This window comes from Uranotaenia lowii, chromosome 2, assembly GCF_029784155.1.
Source record: "Uranotaenia lowii strain MFRU-FL chromosome 2, ASM2978415v1, whole genome shotgun sequence".
Taxonomy (NCBI): Eukaryota; Metazoa; Arthropoda; class Insecta; order Diptera; family Culicidae; genus Uranotaenia; species Uranotaenia lowii.
In genome coordinates this window covers 270,818,030-270,840,673 of record NC_073692.1, presented here as the reverse complement: position 1 = coordinate 270,840,673, position 22,644 = coordinate 270,818,030, and the positions used below count along the sequence as shown (strand labels likewise).

Here is a 22,644-nt window from a genome sequence, read left to right as displayed (position 1 = left end):
AAGTGTTAGTGAATCTCGTTTTTAAGCTTTGTTTCCTCAAATTTAAGCTTTTCTAGCCTGGAGAGCATAGGAGATGAAAGCCTAAATCTGAAGAAAAAAGCTTATATCTGAGGAAAATAGTTTAAATCTGAGAGATGTGCTCCACACGGAAAGTATATCGTTGCAGGTATCTGCTTCTTCTGCGCCGCGCGTGACGTGATGATAGTCGTCACTCTATTCTAGTTGTCAGTTTAGGTGAGAAACGTCACTTCGGATTAAGTTTGTGAGTTCTTTACATTAATCCAGAGGTTGGCAATTTACGACTCGCGAGCCGCATGCGGCTCTTTGGGTGTGGAGTTATGGCTCTTTAGATTATTGCATGAAAAATTGAAAAACTTCTGGACTTCCTAAGTAGAGTTTTCCTTCTTTTCAAATGAATTGTTAAAACAAAAAGGAAGGATTACTTAGAGCACATTAATAGCATTTTGTCAAGAGCACTCCACTATCCACTAAGTGTGATATCTGGAAAATCGTTCGTTACCTTTGCTTCCAAAATTCTATTTTAATCATGAGGAATTAACTTAGAATTTTGACTTAACTAGAAAACAAATTCCATGTTTTGATTCTAAATTTGTGTTTTTTATCTTGTTTCTGCTGTCCAATTATGTATTTGATAGCAGTTTTCAATGAAGATTCTGATTTCTGCATCTTGGTTTGAAATTTGGTTTATGGAATTTCAAAAGTCAAACTAAATATGCATAACAAATAAGAATCTAAATCGAATTGAATATAAAACTTCAGATTTTGCTTCACATAATAAGTTCGTAAGAAAAACTAAAAATGCATTCTCCAAATTCAAATATTAAACTTAAAAAATCAAATCAATCAAATTCATTACTACTTGTATTAAAAATATATGTTAAGAATTTAAGATTTAAATTCATAATTCATACTTCAATGAAATTCAAAAAACTTTTGAGACTCAGAGATTTAGGCTTTATTTGGAAGGTTTAATGAGTATCCACAAGCAAAAACTCGAAAAAGCAAAGTATTTAAACAAAATTGAGGATTAAACTCAGATTTTTATGTTCGAAACAAAAAGAAACAAATTATTTTATGTCTAACCAAAAATGAATCGGAATTTTTAAAAGATATCTGTAATAAAATTTTGTATTAGAATCTTATTACTGTATTATTGAATTAGAATTCACGATTAAGTAATTTAAAAATGTTGTCGTATTTATGTTTTTTTTTTTATTTTATATCTCGCTCAATGAGTGTTAACACGCTCTTTTTTTCAAACTCAAAATTAAGTAGTTTTGGTTCACAACAGCAGCCCTCAACTTTGAGTTTGACTGGGCAATCGCAAAACTAAGTTCTGATAGGCATACTCAATACTAAGTTCGGCAGTCGAACTCAAATTTATCCTTTTTATTGGAGGGTTGTTTATTTTCAGGGAATTTAAGGATGATTAAAATTTTTTGTCCCCGGATGTTGCTGTTCCGGTACATTGCATTGCAATGATAAAGTGATGGAAAGTTTTGACACTCCCGGCCAAAGAAAACTTCCGGATGTTACCGTCAAACGGGGCATCATGCAACAGCGGGGTTCGATGCAGCATTTAGATAACACTACATTGAATCAATTTTTAATTTAATGTATTGTAATAAAGTTATCTTTTAATGATAATAAAATGATGATGACATAATCTATCGCATCTTAAGCTAGTTTTCTTAATTTTTTTATTTTTATGTAAAATTTGAAAAATCGAGCAGTAAATGTACAAATTTTAACATTTTTTGATGCCGAAAAAAACTTTACCCAGTATGACAGATCGGCTTGATAAAATTACCTACAAAATTTTTACTGGTATCCTCATGTTATAACAACATTGTTGGTGTAAAAATATTTTTCGAATAATCACCCGATTTTTTAAAATGAATACTTTTAAAATTCAGTTAGATGTCTGGGGTTAAATGCAACAAAATGCAAATCAAAGAAATACCTTGTAAATCTCGTTTCCATGTGTTGGAATATGAATGTTTTGCATCACGTGTTTGTAAACATTGAAAATTCATTCATAAAAACATTTATTTTTATGATTTCAGCTTTTAGAATTTTTCGTAGTACTATTTAACCCCTAAATGTATGCAGCATCCTTATTTTCAGAAAAAATGTGAAAATTAGTTTTTACAGACCTAAACTACTGCAATTGGTGTTGTCATGCGTAATGGTCTTTAAGGTATCGCAAAAATATTAAAAACTATAAATTTTCGTACGTGTTCATAAGATTTTTCATTAAAAACAAAGTTTTTTGCAAGTTACCCCATTTTCTAAGGAGGGTGAAAATCGCATGTTTTTAGAAAATTCAAAATAAGTGAGGAAATCTATAATTTTTCTAACTACGCCAATTTGATATCCCAGCATCCTTGAAACTTTTGATGCATAAGGGGTAGAATTAATTGTGAACATAAGTTTATTAGAAGCCATTAAAGTTGAAAATTTTTGCATGTTGCCCCAGTTGACGGTACTTCCCACGGGAAGTAAATAACATCCGAAAGTTTCCGGACATTCTAAGCCGCTCACCATATGTATGATGACAATGACGGACAGAATTTTACGCTGACACGGTGGACATTCCATTATGAAGATCCCTCATAGTCTTCCGATAATTGTTCCGGAACGACAAAACTTTGCGTCGTGATCGTTTGCTGCTATTCCGGTTCGAAGTGAACTCGCTAAGTGTTTCCAGTCCAACAAAAAGAGTTCAATTTTTAGTTCATAAGGTCGAACTCAGCTTTGATCCCTCGCCGAAGAAAAAAAAAGAATCAATTTTGAGTTCGCAGTTCGAATTCCGTTTTTGGCCAGTCAATTTTCTGACATCTGATTTGTTTATAAGCTGTAGCAGCTGTCGAAACTTCAGTATTTTTAGGGACTCAATTTTCCTACAAATTGTTGAATCAGCGAGACAAGTCAAATCTCTGAATAAAACTTTCTTAGAAAAAATTGCGCAAGTTTAAAGTTACTGATAGATTTTTTTCCACTTAAAGTCGTCTACACAGTAAACAAAAATTACCGAGTTCGGTAATTTTTTTTACCGAAATCCTAACATGTGTAAATCGTTAAACTGGTCGGTTATTTTTTCGATAAAAAATAAACGAACATCGGTAAATGAAGTATCGATTTACCGGTGTTCGTTTATTTTTTACCGATAAAATTCCGAACAGTTTAACGATTTACACATGTTAGGATTTCGGTAAAAAAATTACCGGACTCGGTAATTTTCGTTTACTGTGTAGGGCTTCGTTTATTTTAAATTAAAGCTCAGAAAAGTTTATGTTCTTTTTCGAAAATTTTCAAATGTTATTTCACTTTCAAAAGCAAATAAAAAAATTTAGATTTATTTTTATTTTACAACTTTTCTAACCTCGATCATCTATCATGTCATATAAATGTTAGAAAATTATGAAAAATTACGAAAACGGTAAAAAACATATTAAATGATCTCAAAAACGTTTGATAAGTCAAAATAAACTTTTTTATTGATTTCAAACCTTAAAAATACTTTTGGCCAACTTTTTTTTCTACGTACTCCTGTGTGCATCGCAAGGAGGAAAAGGGTACTTAACTTTAAGTTCATAGAATCTAACTATGTTTTGAACCTCGGTCGTACTTAATTTTGAGTTACAATAAAGGAGGGTGTTTATATCACATTTTATTTTACGAAAAACACGTGCTTCGATCCATCCAACTATCATTGTATAGATCAATGCAAAGTCAGCCTATCGACTTTGCTTCTTCTAGACAATGATACGGTGCGGACTAAATGGTCTTGTGCGGCAAGAAGTTTTCTCAAATCACGCTCATTATCAACACCTTCCATGCTTCCTAATCTAATCTATCAGTCTATAATTTTCATTACTTTCATTTGAAATTCTTCCTGTTAGAATGAATACTTCACCGAAATGCAATTAATCATTAAATTAAAATTTAAAATTATGAGAATTATTTTGATTATTCGTGATGTGAGTGAAGTACAAAATCACGTTTTGATTTATTTTATAGTTCTGTATGATTTGTGTTTCTCATTGTTATGAAAACGCAATAACATGGAAATTTTAAACATTTCAACACATCGAACTCGGCGTCACTTGACTGCACTACATATTTTTAAAATATTTTCATTCGCGATCGTTTGCCATTAAGACTTGGAAAATCTATAGAATGTAAAGTGAGGAAGGATAATAAAACTGCGATTGCTTTTTAAGTAAGAAAAAAATTGAGTGTGGCTCTTCCTTACTTGGAAATTTGCTTAATTTGCTATTTTTGACTCTTCTGACTCGAAAGGTTGCCGATCACTGCCCTATTCTCGTAGTTACCGTGGGTGAGAATTGTCGCATTCCGGTGACGACTTTATGTGAGAATTGACGGTACCTTTTCAGGTGGAGACGAGATAGAGATTTAAGGGAAATTAATGCAAAACTGAATAATTAGGCTCTGCATGTTTAATCACTCCAAAATATGACGATTTCAAAAACAATCTAATTAATTTATTCGCAGAAGAGGAGAATTTTCGGAGGAGGCAAATTTTTAAACAAAAACGCATATATTTGCGAAGATTGAAATTACAAATATTTTTTTTCGGTATTTTCTTCTTGAAGGGTGAATCATCCGTATAAATAAATTTAATTCACAAATGTCCCGCAGGTAATGAATCATCTTGTTTTATTTGTTTCCTTCTTGATTTAATTTTTTCAATCTTGTTTTAAATAAAACATAGGAAAGAAAACAATCCGAGTATAATGAAACCGAAATCTAAATAAAAAATAATTAAAATATTCGATGGCAATCAAAATTTGATTGCAAACTATGATTTGAAAAAAAATCGTCAAAATCAAATTAGTAGCAACCATGCGAATTTTTATAACAACTAGTAGGCTTTTTTATCCATCCGTGGACTTACAAAATGTCCTTACCCTAATTGGAGGCGGCGTACGGCGCGACTCCTGAACCAGAATTCAGTCTTTGAACAATCTAGAATTACAGTGTAGACATCGGTCTATTTTGAAAATCAACAGCTGAGATATCATGCATTGTTGAATCAATCTAACTTCATGGCTATTGATGCTGATTGAATGTGAGGTCAAATCAAATATCAGTGACATGAAAGGTTCAACCATGTGCATTTTCATAGTTTCAAAGAAATTTAACCCATAAGACCTTAAAAAGTATTGTATCTGGTACCTTTGCTTCTAACGTCTTGAAACTATTCCACCAGGGGTAATCGGGGCAACTTTAACGTTAGTTTACAAATTCTTATACATAACTATTCTAGGTTTATCATACAGTCCCTCATAGGTAATGAACAAGAAATTTAATTATATTTTCTTTTTCCAAATTCCAGAAAGAAAACCTGAAACACAACCACAGGATGGTAGATTGTTCGTGCTAGCCGTGGCAGAGCAAAAAAAAAATCAACATTTCAATGTCCCTAAACCAAAACAAAACAAACAACTAAAAATGATCTAAGAATCACCAACAAAATGTGAAGGAGGACGCACACACGCATTCAAAATTTGTTATACATTCAGTTTTCTACTATTCGTTTTTGCTCGGCGCGGCAACCATTTTTTGGGTCAACGGAACATTGCATCGCGTTTTTCCGTTTTTTTGTCCTGTTTTCGGAGATTTCCAGTCCCACATTTTTTCTTTTGTGCCTCCTTAAATTTGTCTCCGTTTTCGGTCGGAAAAGTTTCTGCGGATTCGAAATTGAAAACTTTGGTACGAACGTAAAGAAAATTGTTAAAAAAAAGTGTGCGTTTAGTTTTCTGTTTAAGTTTCGTCTTCGCCCCAACTGTAAATAGTTCTCGGTGTCTAAATAAGAAAAAATATATCAATATCGTATTTGTGCATAAAATACGATCATTAAATTGTATCGTCGAACGTGCAAAAAAAAAATTGGTTCAAAATTGAGCAAAACCTACATAGCAAGTGGCGATTTTTAGACTTTGTATTTCGTGTAATGTAACTATTCAAAATCTGACTACAAATTATCGCTCTGGAAGACAAGTGGAAGATAATTGCAACACTTTATAAAGGTAAGTTGTTTTCAGTTTAAAATAACATTCATCACTTACTAGACATCAATAACAAAACTTTGGAAGATATCTTCGTATTGTAAATTTCAATTTATTACCTTTGAGTACCCCAATAAAAAAAACAACTTCAATTCGTTGAATATATTCGTTTGGCAAATCGAATATATTCTTTTCCCCTCTCAGCAGTTTGCATTCCCCACCTTTCCCAAAAAAATCACTAAACCATATGCATGTACCCAACTCTCGAATGTGTGCATTTGTTCCCCATCAACCAAAACGATGAAATTTTTGCGACTATTCGTCCTTTTACAGAACCCTTCAGGCAAGCCACTTTGTTTCATCGAAAATATTGATTTTTCGATCTTTGTTTTCGAACAATCAATGAAAGAAAGGATGAGGAAATAAAGAGGTATTTAAAAAAAATTCGGTGGTTTTGAAACATTTTAAAAATTAAGCTAGAACTGTTGAAATTATCAAACTTTTCAAATTTATCTATTGTACAAAATTTCATAATTGTCAAAATTGACAAATGTATCAAAAACGACAAAACTGTCTACATTGTAAAATTATTAAAAATGTCAAATTACCAAAATTATTCAAACTGACAAAATTTTCAAAATTGTCAAAATTGTCAAAATTGTCAAAATTTTCAAAATGGTCAAAACTGTCAAAATTGCCAAAATTGTCAAAATTGTCAAAATTGTCAAAATTGTCAAAATTGTCAAAATTGTCAAAATTGTCAAAATTATCAAAATTGTCAAAATTGTCAAAATTGTCAAAATTGTCAAAATTGTCAAAATTGTCAAAATTGTCAAAATTGTCAAAATTGTCAAAATTGTCAAAATTGTCAAAATTGTCAAAATTGTCAAAATTGTCAAAATTGTCAAAATTGTCAAAATTGTCAAAATAGTCAAAATTGTCAAAATTGTCAAAATTGTCAAAATTGTCAAAATGGTCAAAAATGTCAATATTGTCAAAATTGTCAAAATTGTCAAAATGGTCAAAATTGTCAAAATTGTCAAAATTGTCAAAATTGTCAAAATTGTCAAAATTGTCAAAATTGTCAAAATTGTCAAAATTGTCAAAATTGTCAAAATTGTCAAAATTGTCAAAATTGTCAAAATTGTCAAAATTGTCAAAATTGTCAAAATTGTCAAAATTATCAAAATTGTAAAAATTGTCAAAATTGTCAAAATTGTCAAAATTGTCAAAATTGTCAAAATTGTCAAAATTGTCAAAATTGTCAAAAGTGGCAAAATTGTCAAAATTGTCAAAAGTGGCAAAATTGTCCAAATTGTCAAAATTGTAATAATTGTCAACATGGTCAGAATTGTCTAAATTGTCAAAATTGTCAAAATTGACAAAATTGTCGAAATTGCCAAAATTATCAAAATCGTAAATATTATCAAAACTTTCAAAATTGCAAAAAATGTCAAAATTTTCAAAATTGTCAAAATTGTCGAAATTGTCGAAATTTTCAAAATTTTCAAAATTGTCAAAATTGTCAAAATTGTCAAAATTGTAAAAATTGTAAAAATTGTAAAAATTTTAAAAATTGTAAAAATTTAAAAATTCTCAAAATTGTAAAAATTGTAAAAATTGTAAAAATTGTAAAAATTGTAAAAATTGTAAAAATTTTAAAAATTGTAAAAATTGTAAAAATTGTAAAAATTGTAAAAATTGTAAAAATTGTAAAAATCGTAAAAATTTTAAAAATTGTAAAAATTGTAAAAATTGTAAAAATTGTAAAAATTGTAAAAATTGTAAAAATTGTAAAAATTGTAAAAATTGTAAAAATTGTAAAAATTGTAAAAATTGTTAAAATTGTAAAAATTTTAAAAATTGTAAAAATTTAAAAATTTAAAAATTGTCAAAATTGTAAAAATTGTAAAAATTATAAAAATTTTAAAAATTGTAAAAATTTAAAAATTTTAAAAATTGTCAAAATTGTCAAAATTGTAAAAATTGTAAAAATTGTAAAAATTGTAAAAATTGTAAAAATTGTAAAAATTGTAAAAATTGTAAAAATTGTAAAAATTGTAAAAATTGTAAAAATTGTAAAAATTTTAAAAATTGTAAAAATTGTAAAAATTGTAAAAATTGTAAAAATTGTAAAAATTGTAAAAATTGTAAAAATTGTAAAAATTGTAAAAATTGTAAAAATTGTAAAAATTGTAAAACTTGTAAAAGTTGTAAAAATTGTAAAATTGTTTTTATTGTCAACATTGTACAAATTGGCAAGATTTTCTAATTTTCCAAAATTGTCGAGAGTGTTAAATGTCAAAACTTACAAATTGTGAAAATTGCCAAAGTATACAAAATTCAAAAAATTTACGAAATTAACAAATTTTACAAAACTTACATAATTTACAAAATTTACAAAATTTACCAAATTTACAAAATTTACAAAATTTACAAAATTTACAAAATTTACAAAATTTACAAAATTTACAAAATTTACAAAATTTACAAAATTTACAAAATTTACAAAATTTACAAAATTTACAAAATTTACAAAATTTACAAAATTTACAAAATTTACAAAATTTACAAAATTTACAAAATTTACAAAATTTACAAAATTTACAAAATTTACAAAATTTACAAAATTTACAAAATTTACAAAATTTACAAAATTTACAAAATTTACAAAATTTACAAAATTTACAAAATTTACAAAATTTACAAAATTTACAAAATTTACAAAATTTACAAAATTTACAAAATTTACAAAATTTACAAAATTTACAAAATTTACAAAATTTACAAAATTTACAAAATTTACAAAATTTACAAAATTTACAAAATTTACAAAATTTACAAAATTTACAAAATTTACAAAATTTACAAAATTTACAAAATTTACAAAATTTACAAAATTTACAAAATTTACAAAATTTACAAAATTTACAAAATTTACAAAATTTACAAAATTTACAAAATTTACAAAATTTACAAAATTTACAAAATTTACAAAATTTACAAAATTTACAAAATTTACAAAATTTACAAAATTTACAAAATTTACAAAATTTACAAAATTTACAAAATTTACAAAATTTACAAAATTTACAAAATTTACAAAATTTACAAAATTTACAAAATTTACAAAATTTACAAAATTTACAAAATTTACAAAATTTACAAAGTTTACAAAATTTACAAAATTTACAAAATTTACAAAATTTACAAAATTTACAAAATTTACAAAATTTACAAAATTTACAAAATTTACAAAATTTACAAAATTTACAAGATTTACAAAATTTACAAAATTTACAAAATTTACAAAATTTACAAAATTTACAAAATTTACAAAATTTACAAAATTTACAAAATTTACAAAATTTACAAAATTTACAAAATTTACAAAATTTACAAAATTTACAAAATTTACAAAATTTACAAAATTTACAAAATTTACAAAATTTACAAAATTTACAAAATTTACAAAATTTACAAAATTTACAAAATTTACAAAATTTACAAAATTTACAAAATTTACAAAATTTACAAAATTTACAAAATTTACAAAATTTACAAAATTTACAAAATTTACAAAATTTACAAAATTTACAAAATTTACAAAATTTACAAAATTTACAAAATTTACAAAATTTACAAAATTTACAAAATTTACAAAATTTACAAAATTTACAAAATTTACAAAATTTACAAAATTTACAAAATTTACAAAATTTACAAAATTTACAAAATTTACAAAATTTACAAAATTTACAAAATTTACAAAATTTACAAAATTTACAAAATTTACAAAATTTACAAAATTTACAAAATTTACAAAATTTACAAAATTTACAAAATTTACAAAATTTACAAAATTTACAAAATTTACAAAATTTACAAAATTTACAAAATTTACAAAATTTACAAAATTTACAAAATTTACAGAAAATGATTCAGCAAAATTCATGATAACTTGAGAAACAACTAAGTTAAATAGAATCTACTTAACTTAAATTTAAAAAATCATCAAGATTTCCAAATTGATTTAAAAAAATGAAGAAGAAAGTTACAAAGTAGACAACATTTTCGAATTTGTTTGGTGAAAATGCAAACATAGTAGTCCTTGGATGCTTTCAAAAATGCTTTGAATGAATTTTAAAATGTTTAAATAATTATACCATTTAAAATCACATTTTTGTCCAGACTGACTTGGGAAGTTAATTTCTTCGGAGAGAATTATTTCATTTCACTTCTGAGTAGTCCCTCCGGTTTATTTCACTTCCTGTCCACATATCCGCGGGAGTTCATCCCATACACTAACCCCATACCAGGAAAATGTTCCACCGGTCAGCGGGAATGAATGGCAGCGAGCGAATTCAAACAAGCGGCTGGGGGTATGGGTGTTTTTCATCAACTCATCCCAAAGTGCGTCGCCCAATATTGATTTTCTCAAATTTAAATTCCCATTTTTTTTTTTGAGCGCCACCACCCCACAAATATCTCGCCACCCAAACATTTCCGCCAAACGACGACCCTTGTTTGGTGATTTTTTTCCCGCTTCGAGCTCAAGTTGGGTGGTCGATCGCCACCATCAAATAAATGCCTCCTCCCACCCCTCGATTTTTTTTTCTGGATTCACTAGAAAGGGGTGCACCTGTGAAAATTTGCATACGCGAGAACTGTACCTCATATCAGTGGGAAGCGCAAAAAAGTATATAGCAGTGATATTTGCAATTTGAGGTGGCTTAATTTTGGCTTATAATAAGGACTTGCGGCGGTTCAAATGTTCGAAAAAATAACAATGTAACGAAAAGTAATGCACCGATGTACCAATGTATTTAATTATTTAAAAAAATAACATACTAAACATTAATTTAAAAAAAAAACAAATAAATCAGAAAATTATCCATTTAGGTCCAAGATTGGTGGTAAAAAAAAGAACACCTTATTGCAGTGAGTCAGATTTTCATATGGGATAGATAACATCTTTTAACTAATTGTAAGTGTACATCAGAGTGCCCCAAATGACACGACATTTGAAAATATTATGCGCTGCAGGCTTAAATTGATCCTAGGCCTAGTACAGGTCTTATGCCAAATAACTTTGGTCCCCTTCGGCCGATTTGAAAACGGTTTTTTCTTAAGCCTGGTTTCGTAAAATTATGATATTTAAGCAAATTTTTAAATCCTGTTATCCAAATACAGAATATTTCACGAAAGATCAACATGTGACATCGATAAAATATGAAGAGAATACTTAGCTTTTATCCTTTCTAGAGACCCGGGTCACTTCGGTTCATCCGGAGGAGAGGAATGAAAATTAGCATGGTTTCTCAGGTTGTAGCAGCGGATGGAACAATGGTTCATTCGAACTTTCACTGTTTACTATTTCAAGCATTTCCCACTTTTTCGCTATTCAATTTGGCAGGAGCAAAACTTTCCACTTCCTATTCAAGCAACGCCTACTCTTGAACCATCTTTGAAAGTGTCCGTTATGCTTTTGAATGTTTTGATTTCAAAACTAAGTGCTGTACGGACTTTTTTCACAGTAAATATTTTTCTAGAACATGCGAAAGTTTAACTATGATGAAATCCGTGTACGCTTGCTCCGGTGTAACTTGAATGAATTTTTAAAAGACTCGGATAACAGAATCATAATTTGGAACCAGAATTTTTAATCAGAATCTATAAACCAGAACTACTGATTTTTTTTATTCTTGTGAAAAGAGATAGTGAGAAATTTTTGTAGTGTTATTAGTTTGAATTCAATGAATGCAATTTCAAAACCACCCTAATTACGCCAAAAATCATCCCAAACGCGATAGTATTGGTGCCAAAACCAGACCCACAGATGGGAAAGGCGCGAAACATCGATAATGATGATGTCCTGCAGCACCAATTCGCGGTTCTTCTTCTCATACTTCGCGTGTTGTGATCTCCCCAATCCACCTTCATTCATTTCTTTTAACCCCTCACACGTGGAACTCAATGGGGTAAAATTTGGACTTGCATCCAGGAGAGAGCATAAATATATAGAAGTATAGTGGGTTGGTAGATACATAACATATATGATGCGAGCCGATCCGACAGGATGAGGTAGGAAGAAAAGAGGAGGTAACACAGCATACACGGAATCACCCACGCGCGCGATGTCCAGGCACGGCAAACCCTCGGCCACGCCGACCCGCGCCTATGCCAATCAAACGAAACAGATGAGGGTAGGGAGCAAAAAAATCGGAAAACAAGGAAAACTCGCATCCGCACCCCCCAAAAATTGAACTGGGTAAAATGCTAATGATGCACCCGGTCCTGGTTATTTGGTCGTCGTCGGTCGACGGCTGGCTGGCTGGATCGTTGCATATCGGCCATTAATATTAATTGGGAAAATGAAAATCAGTTTGACCGGTGTGTCGCGATAAAGGAAAAATGCGTTTCGATGCGCTACCTACGTAAATAAACTATGGAAATTAACATCATAAAAATTTAATTAGCTGAAGGATGGGTTTGTTTCTTTTTTTTTTCATTAATTTAAAGCACGCGATTTTCATACATGATGTGTACTACTTGAATTAATATTAATGATCTGGCCATAATTTTTGTGCTTTGGGAAAATATCACCTTCTTGTGTATTGACTTCTCCTTGAAGTCAATAGAACTTCAAATGATCTTGTATGATCAACATAATAAATATGAGCTCAATATAATGTTTCATAACACATGTTTCTCAACACTTTTCAAACTAACAGAATAACCCAAAAAACAATTTATAATTTTTTTCGATTCAACTGTCTCGAACTTTCAAACTCCGGCTTGTTAGTCGCATGTCGCAGTACACAGAACCAACCATGAAGTCTGTGGCGCGATGACAATTTGTCGCTCTTAAGCGACAAAATGATGGAAAATAGGGCAGTAGATAAGGGAAACAAAAATTCTTCTCTCATTTCAATGTAGTCGCCATCAGCTTTACCCAGGCGCGGTCCTATGGGGGGGGTGATCGGGGTGATCACCCCCCCCCCCAAGCGGCAAAAAACCGTTACAAAATACCCTCAAATGCTCGAATTTCTACACAAATTTTGAACTTCCCCCAGTAGATGTGATTTTGAATTTTCAAAAATTTTCCACTCCGTGGGAGTGTTTAATCAACAAAAAAGTTTGTTTTTCACTTAAAGGCTCAAGATTGAAGAAAAGTCGGTCTACCAAACTCAAGCAGCTGAAACTTGCAATTCCCTGGACCGAATTATACCAATCAACTTCTGTTGAATTACTCTGAGTGTTGACTTTGAATTTGCTAACCATTTATCTACTTAAAATTTGAAATGTAGGGACATTTTTTTAATTGTCACGAATATCCCTTATATGCCTAAATTTACATGAGCAAATGATAATGAATTTTGTATTTGTTTCAAAATCTGAGCTTCTTAATTCTTCATAATGTTTTTAAAAAGTCAAATAGGGTAGTGAATATTGTTGTACCACTGAAATACTTATTTTTTTTCTGAAGTCATACATTGATTGCCTTTACCATGCAGCATCTTTTTTATTCGGTCAGATAGAGGAAAACAATAAAATTACTCAAACTAAAAACATATGTACGGAATTCATAAGATTGACAATTTTCTTCAATTTTCAGAAATTACTATCATGTGTGATGGATTTACAGATATTGGTCATTCTAAGAAGTAAAAAAATACATTTGGACTTTAAGTGTTAAATTACATTGCGTTTACACGACATTTAAATTGTAGTCACATTCTACATTGGAGAGATCAGTGTTCCAGTAGGCGTTTAAGAATCATGTGACTTCAATTGACAGTCTTTGGTACATTCTTATCTATCTGTTTGACACAATATTTCACGAAATAAATTAAATCGTAATATACAACATGTTGAGGCCGCATGAAATCTGTTTTCAAGGAAGACTCGGCAACGGAAAGTTCCTCATCTTTGAAGTTCAAAATATCTTAAAAACCGAAGGAATCGGGACAAAATATTATAATAAAACTTTACTTTAAGAATAAAAAGCTAAAACGAATCTGATATTCAAATATAAATTAGAATTTTCAATTCTATATTTTTTCATTTGTTTACAGTTGGTTTATTGACAATTATAAATCTTTACGAAGTGATGTCTAACTCATTCCAAAATCCAATCCAGTATATTCTTACTTGCGTTTACAAGGAATTCATAATTAGATCGCAAAATAACAATTGGGTTTTGAATCACAGTAAAGATTCTCTTGCACGAATTTATCTCTCCCTCCACTTACATCATTCGAGTATGAATTATGAAACTTCAAACTATCCTTTGTAGAGAAATTCCAAAAACAAATTAGATCCAATTTAATTTGCTTTGAAATCTATCACATCAAGCATTAATATTATGGATGACCGTAAAGAGATTCAAGTACATACTACCAAACAGAAATTGAATATGAAAATTTTACATTTTAATACTTAGAGTTTAAGTTTTTAAAACCTTTTAAAGATTTCTAAATTCAAGTAAATGCGTTATTAAAACACAAGAGAAAAAATAAATCAAAAGACAAAATTGTAGGCAGTGTTTGTAATTTTTGCGATCCCTAGGTGTTTTCAGAGCCAAAAAGAAATGAAAACTATTTATAAAAGTTGTTTCAATATGAAGGAATTGGTGTTTTGAGAAAGAGATTTAAATTCATCTTCAAAACTCAAAATCTACATTCACAATTAAAACACAAGGAAACAAAATTCACATTTTCCGAGGTGAAGAATTTGAAAACTGATTTTGATTTATTTAGGGGTACTGAATGTAAATTTGTATTTTTTCTATTTGCTCTGTTTTTCGGTATAACTTTTGAAAATACAAGGTACAAATTCATTGATAAAATTGGTGCACTTTTTAGCAAAAGTGTACAGTACTAAAAAGATTCAGAAAAAAAGGTTCTTATTTCATGCTCAATTTTTCTGAAGACTGTGAGTAATTGGACGACAAAATAATTGAATTAAAAAAAATGTTAATTTTTTTTTCAAATCGATGTTTCTAAGGAACAAAATCTGTATTGTTTTTTCAGGAATTTGTCACTTAGTGGCATTCTTCCCTAAAATCTGCATTGATGAATGATAAAAGATAATTCATAGATTATAATTATTTGTTGTGCATCAGTTATCATTGATCGATTAAACTTTAAACCAATCATTTAGTTTTCTGACAAAAAATCTGACAAAAAAAATCGAGTTAAGGACGCAAAAATTTTCCAAAATTAGTTTGCCTATATGTTTTATTTTTCCCTTGTGCATTAAAACTTTCCCGTTATCAATCGATTATTTGTTCGGCAAAAAAGCTAACATTCGAAGGCTTTTTGTGACGTTTGACTTATACTGCTGGATTTCAAGATCTACACCAATTATATCGCCGAAACTGCTTTCAGCTCATCCACATAATAATTTTGAAATTTTTAGTTTACATCCAGTTCAAGGTTTGATACTCTACATCTGAAAGTTTAACTATTTCAATTTCAGTTGATAAATACTCTTCAGTAAATTAACACTTAATGGCTTCATCCCATGTTTTTTATTATAAATCAGTATCATTTCAAGAGCTTGGAATTATGAATAGGTACCTACATGAAAAAAAAAACGATTTTTCTCTTTCTTCAAAACTTATTTGTTGCTATTTCATTTGTTTCAGTACAATTAAAATTGAAAATTTTATATTATAACCTGAAATTCAAGAGCAAATCAATTAAAATTGAAAAAAAAAATCAGTAAATTACTCCAATGAAATATTTAATCACCGTTAATCAGTTTGAAATTCAAAGCATAAATTAACAAAAATTTATCGCAAAACTATAGTTTTTGTTTGGCCTAGCACTAATATTCAGAAGCTCAACAACGTGTGTATAATTTTCATTTATATTATGACATTTATGACAAGAAATTATTTAAAGATCTTTGAAAGTGGCAATTTCAAACTACCAGATATACATATTATGACAATTTACTTTTTATTAACTTTTTTTTTGCAGTGAATATTATAGATTTGCTGGTTGTTCTATAAATATTGGAAAGGTTTGTTAAAAAAATTTATTATTCTTCTTTTAATTCAAATTTATCGAAATACATCTAATTTTGTTCAGTGAAATTAAAGTGGGGGAGGAGAAGCAGTGTGCAGCTTATATTGTACTCATTTGAAAGTGGCAACCCTTAATTTTACCTTTTTTATTTTCCGTATATAAAAAATAAATCTCATTTGTACCTTGCATAAGGTTGCCAGATTGCGTGGTTTTATCCGGGTTTGCCTGAATTTTTGATACAATTTTTGGGAAAAGTCTGGTCCGGCCTGGTTGCCCGGATTTCATTGAAAAAACCTGGATTTAATTGAAAAAGCCCGAATTTTGCACGGATTTATTCACTCTATTAGCCAAGGGAGAGCTACTGAAACTCAAACGGTCTGGATAGATTCAATCAGTGTTTACGAAAGATGGGCTCGTGTTCGTGAAAACATCAGCTGAAAAACCACCAAAACTGATAACGTCGATTGATCAAGTTGATTGCTGAACCTTTCCCTGTTTATATCTTATTCCTTCCAACATTATCCCTCGAATCCTATCCTTACTTCCCTTGAATCCGTCCTCTCCTGAAAGTCAAAACAACAAAATCTAAACCCTTCCTTTTAAGCTTTTCTTTATCCTTCCCATGTATCCCCTGATTCCGATCCTTAAGCTATCCATGATTCCATCTCCTTCCTAAAGTTATGTTGCTGAGCTGCTGCGTGGGTGGGATGCTGATTACGTCGCACGATGGGTTGCTGCTGGGAACCATCGATGGGTTACTGCTGCTGCTAGCCGACATGGACTTATGCTTTTTGTTTACACACCGGTTATTAAAATTTAATTTTTGTGAAAAATGGATAACCAAGTGATAGATTCTGAACACAATCCTAGCTTACTGGTCAATTTGGGGAGGAAAAAGCTATGCTCTCTTGTAAGTACTTTCTTTATTTTTGATGCCTTTTAATATAAACAATGCTCCTGACAACCAAAGTGACATTTACATTCCGCGAACCGTTATAAACTGTTCTCTACCGTCTGATAAACTTAACCTTTGCCACATTAACATTCAAAGCCTTTGTGCCCGACAAATGTCTAAGTTCAATGAATTAACAGCTTGTTTTGTGGAAAGTAAAGTTGATTTGATATGTTTAACCGAAACGTGGTTAAATAGTACAATTACTGATAATAATATCGCGATTGATGGCTACCAACTTTTGCGTAATGATAGATCTTATGCCCGAGGGGGAGGTATCTCTATCTACTTCAGAAGTGATATCAAATGTACCCCTGTTGCTTCCTCGAGAATCATTTCAGACCATCAGGACAAAACCGAATACTTGTGCACAGAAGTTGCTGTTGGCAGTTGTACTTTTCTTTTAGCTATTTTTTACAACCCTCCTAGAAATGTTTGCTCTGATAAACTTTATGATCTTTTTACCGATATCTCTTTGATGTACGAAAGCATTATCCTAGTGGAAGACTTCAATACTAATTTGTTAAACATTTGCGAGTCAACAAACAATTTTAAAGACACTTTGGATAACCTAGGATTTTCTTGCATTAATACTAATCCAACTCACTTCCACTCAAATGGAAGTTCTTTAATAGATCTTTTGATTACAAATAAAAATGACCTTATAATGAAACACGATCAAGTGTCTGCTCCTGGGTTTTCCAAACATGACATAATTTATGGATCGTTGAATGTTAGTCGAATACCCCAAACTAGTTCTTCTTTTTATCGAGATTACGCAAATATAAACGGAAATCTTTTAAATTCTTCATTTAATTCCTATGATTGGACTTTTTGCGACCAGATTGATGATCCTGACCTTGTTCTTCACATTTTAAACACGCGTATTCTTGAACTTTTTGATGCATTCGTCCCTTTAGAAAAAGTTTCTCCGAGGCGTAATCCTTGGTTTAATCAAGATATTCAAAACACTATAGGAATTCGAGATGTTGCTTATCGTTGTTGGGTTAGATCTAAACTGCAGGACGACTTTGCTCGATATAAAAGATTACGAAATTTGGTGACGAACAAAATAAAGCGTGTCAAAATAGATACCGTTTCTAATCGTCTGTCACAAGCCAATTCAAACCAAGAACTATGGAGAAAATTAAAACTCTAATTCTAAATCCACGAATAACGAAGTCTTCAACCATTCCAGCGACCAGATCAATGAATACTTTGCCTCTTATTTCACTTCTGACGATGAAAATTTACCCCTTCTGCCTTTAAACGATAGTGGTTTTTGTTTCACCTTTATTGACACCAACGATATAATACTAGCAATAATTTCAATAAAATCGAATGCCGTTGGTCCAGATGGAATTCCACTTAAGTTTTTGAAGTTTCTTTTACCATCTTTGTCATATCCTTTATGTAAGCTTTTTAATACCATCATAAGGTCTAGTAAATTTCCAACGGCTTGGAAAATAACGAAAATCCTAGCTATAAAGAAGAAATCTAATAGCAAAGACCTCTCTAACCTTCGTCCAATAAGCATCCTATGCGTTCTTTCTAAGGTTTTCGAGCGTATAATAAAATTGCAAATTCAATCATTTTTAAACACCATGAATCTGCTCAGTGATTTTCAATCAGGATTTAGATCTAAACACAGTACAACTACAGTTTTAGCCAAAGTGCTCGATGATATTCACAGTGCCGTTGACAAAAAGCAACTGTCAGTGTTGTTGACCATAGATTTTTCGAAAGCATTTGATAGAGTTTCGCATGTAAAACTTCTCAAAAAACTGTCGCACCAATTTCTGTTTTCAAGAAGTTCGGTTTCGCTTTTAGATTCCTATTTGAAGAATCGAATACAATTTGTTTCGTGTAATGAATCTCGGTCATGCACTGCTCCGGTTATATCAGGGGTTCCTCAAGGCTCAATTCTGGAACCAATACTTTTCTCTTTATTTATAAATGACTTGCCTGCATCTTGTAGAAGTAGTAATATTCATATATTTGCCGATGATGTCCAAATTTATTTTTGTGCTGCTCGTAATTTACCAGGAAATGTAATAGATGTCATGAATACCGACTTAGAAAATGTTTATATTTGGTCTCAAACAGAACATGTTTATATTTGGTCTCTTTTTCAATGGGGGGGACCAGTAAGTTAAAGTATCAGAAAGCACCACAAGAATTTAGTTAGTATAGTATAATCGAAACTTCTAAGCAAACCTAGCAGAACTAAATGTAGTAATTTAAAAGGAATTGAATTACCTTACTCTACATATTTCTTTGATTAAATAAATAAATAAATAAATAAATAAATAAATAAATAAATAAATAAATAAATTAAACAACAAAGACCAATTCGGTTGTATTTTTTTTATATTCTTGCGTCTAAACATTTTTTTTTAGCAAGCTTAATAAAAATAATCACGAAAGGTTTTTTAGAAGCTTAAACTACGATTTCAAATCTGCTAATGAGTTTTAATAGAACTTTTTTTTCAAGTTTTTTCTTCTTGATTTTTGTTGAGTAATATCTGGATTTTGACCAAATTTGCACGGGTATTGCTCGCATTTTTGGTTTTTAGAAAAAAAAAATAGCCCGGATTTGTCCGGCCCGGGAACATGCTTGAAAAATTCTGACAACTTTAACCTTGTAACGTTGCGGGTTCTATTTCTTTTTTTTATTATTTTATACGGGATTTTCATCTTCTGGGATGATTCATCCCTACACTTGCGGGTTCAATTGAAATGCCTTCAATCCCAAATAGGCATACCTTCATTCAACAGGTCATACTAATCCATAAAAAAATCAACTACCGTAACAGGACTTAATTAGTAAGAGATAGTTTACATTTTCTTATCAGTATTTTTACCTTAAATTTCATTTCGACTAACACTGCCTCATTGAAAGTATCGAATTGTCAATAATCTATCGTATCCATTTTGCACAATGAGTAATAAGGCAAACATCCCGATTCCAACAAATTGTGAATTCTAATAAAAATATTGTCTTTAAAGAGTTTTTTTTCTCCTATTTGCAGTTTTTGTCCTCTGGTAACGTCTAAAAGGTAAGTAAAAAAACTGAAAATATTTTTTTAAAAATTTGTTTTTTTATTTAACAATATAATTGTCAAACTTTAATGTGGAAATTCCTTTAAAACTGAATTACCTACTGGAAGTTGATTGAAACTTAAATTTAATTTCTTTATTTTTTCTTTGTTGAAACTTTGATATATTTCACTTCTGAATTCATACAGCCCTAGGTCCGGAAAATACAAATTTGCTGCATTTTTTTACTTTTTGACAAAAAAAAACTGAGCACATTTTGAAAAGAGTTGTAGGTAATCGTTAAATATAAAAACTCGTGCTGGAACCAAACAAAATAAAAAAAAAACTATTATGTTATGGCTCAGTTTAATGAAATTTGTATACCTCTGTTCAATGCAAAACTTCCTTAAAGACTTAAAAAAAAATTATAATGATCATTCTAAAGAAATAAAATTTGTAACCGGCCCACTGGTCGGTGATTTAATCAGACCAATTTGACATTTGAGCGTTTTTCTTTTCTTAAATTTCTGTTTTCCAGCCCTGGATGCAGCCCCATTACCTTAACTTTTTTTTCGGATTTACCTACACTCCAAAAATAGTTTAGACGGAACTGAATAAAATTTAGCTAGATTTTGTCCTGGTTTAGGAACAGGTGCTCACAAAGCTTTTTTATCAGTAAAACTTAATGGCTTGTTGGCGAGACCTCGTCCAAATCTTGGATATACATTCCCACTAAACTTTGATAAAAATGATTTTTGTTGATATCAATGCCATAAAATTGACCTGGAATTAAGGAAGATACAAAGGGATTATTTGGCTATAACATTATTGACTTTATTTTTTAATGTATTTTACAATCCCAACTTATTACAAAGTTTTTATCAATTACATTGAATTTTCATTCCACTAGCAAACGATGCACTGAACGTATCCAACTCGTCATCTGCCAAACTATTCCTGCTGCTACTACTACTGCGACTGCTGCTATTTTCTCTCTGCCTTAGCTCCGACAGCCGTTTCTGTTCCTCCCGATAGAATTGCTTCTTCTGCGATGGTTTCATGAGCGTTGCCTTCCGTATGATGTTCGCGCTTCGGCAGTACTGCTGTGGATTGTAGGCGGGTTCGTTGCAATTGTCCCAGCACTCGTCATCATCATCGAGCAAAGTCTTACCACTACCGGCGGAGGAAACCCCACTGTCGACGGATTCGTTGTAATATTGCAACTCCGGAACGGGAACCCGCGGCGGATCCGGCAATACCGGTGGCCGATCATTGTAAATCAATCTGGGTTCCCGCTCTTCGAAGGGTCGCTTTTCCGGTTCGCTAGCTACGCAGTATTTGTACACCTCAAACGTCGCACGATCTTCGCAGGAAGCCGTGTGCAGCTTCAATTCCGGTTTCGGAACACGGTGAGCAGTGTTGAATGGGCAACAAGCAAGCTTGATCCAGGGATGGTTCTTGCGACATTTGTACAGATGTTTCGGCATGGCGTGAGGTTGTATCAAATGGGATCGGTCATAAGGACACTGCACGAGTTCGGGCCGCTGCGACATTTTCAGTGTTCTCTATTTCGATTGTTCCTGATACTGATTGTAGATGATTGATAATTCGAAAGTGCTCACGCATGTTTTAGTATGGTACGTAGGTCCGTTATTTAATATAGGTACATAAAATGCAAAAACTTGTTACAGGTAAATATTTTAGCTAGTTTTAGTTTTCTAAATTTGATCAAATTTTTATTATATTACCTATCAGCTTCGAATTACAAATTCAGCTGCTACCAGAAAAGAGGTAGGTTTTTTAGCGGCACGTTATCCAAACATATGGGAAAATTGTATTTGTTTAACCAATTTTGGTTGAAAAGTAACTATTTTCGACCTTTTCCCGCGTTATGGTATTTTTTTTTTTTGAAATTTAAAAAGGATTTTTCCTTTGATGAAAATTGCAGTTTTGATACTCAGCAAAACTTGATTTTGATTTTTTTTTGTTTATTATCAAGACTATGTTCGTCGCTGTATTTTTAGATTTCAATGTTTCGTGAAATTAAAATTTTACGCGACAACAGGCACCGGTTGCTCACTACTGATCCTGGAACCGTGTCATGATTTTACTTTATGGCTTGGAATTCCGTATGACGAAAGGGAATCTTGTGCGGCATAGAGGTCTTCCGCTAAACCTGGAACGGGTCCACCCCATGTTGATGATATGGATATGGATATCGTTCAGATCAACATGAGAAAACCTGGAAAGTTGAAATAGAAATTACATTTACTGCACTTAGTTTTCTCGGGAGTTCAAGATCCACAGCTTTGTTATCCCTGGCCACGCATGATTTCATGTTCAAAACTGGTATTCTCTAGGGAGCTGCAGGAAAATTGAATCGCCCATGTTAAGAGAAGGACTTGAGACAAAAAATTCAGTTTCCGGCGTAGAAGCCGGGACGAACGTTAACTGTTACTCATCGGCGCCAAACCGTACAGACACTAGCCGTGCGGTCCGGCCAGTATGTCCGCGAACTCGTCGAAGCTGTGGCAATCTTCAAAATCAGACGTGGCAGCCT

The 22,644-nt window shown here is 31.0% G+C and overlaps 2 protein-coding genes across 5 annotated transcripts in view; one reads left to right on the top strand and one right to left on the bottom strand.

Annotated features, from left to right (window-relative positions):
- The window catches only part of LOC129750014 (endothelial zinc finger protein induced by tumor necrosis factor alpha), a 109,377-nt gene that overhangs the window by 4,973 nt on the left and 81,760 nt on the right, over positions 1–22,644 (top strand). For all 4 annotated transcript variants that reach the window (XM_055745195.1, XM_055745194.1, XM_055745193.1 and 1 more), the window contains exons 2-3: positions 5,384–6,077; positions 20,078–20,104. The gene's annotated coding sequence lies outside the window, so the exon portion shown is untranslated. The remainder of the gene's footprint in view (positions 1–5,383; positions 6,078–20,077; positions 20,105–22,644) is intronic.
- On the bottom strand, positions 20,767–21,637 carry LOC129742635 (gametocyte-specific factor 1 homolog). The gene is made up of 3 exons (XM_055734563.1): positions 21,351–21,637; positions 20,974–21,278; positions 20,767–20,867 (listed from the first exon to the last, which is right to left on the bottom strand). Exons 1-3 carry the CDS (start codon positions 21,635–21,637, stop codon positions 20,767–20,769), a joined length of 693 nt encoding a protein of 230 aa, XP_055590538.1.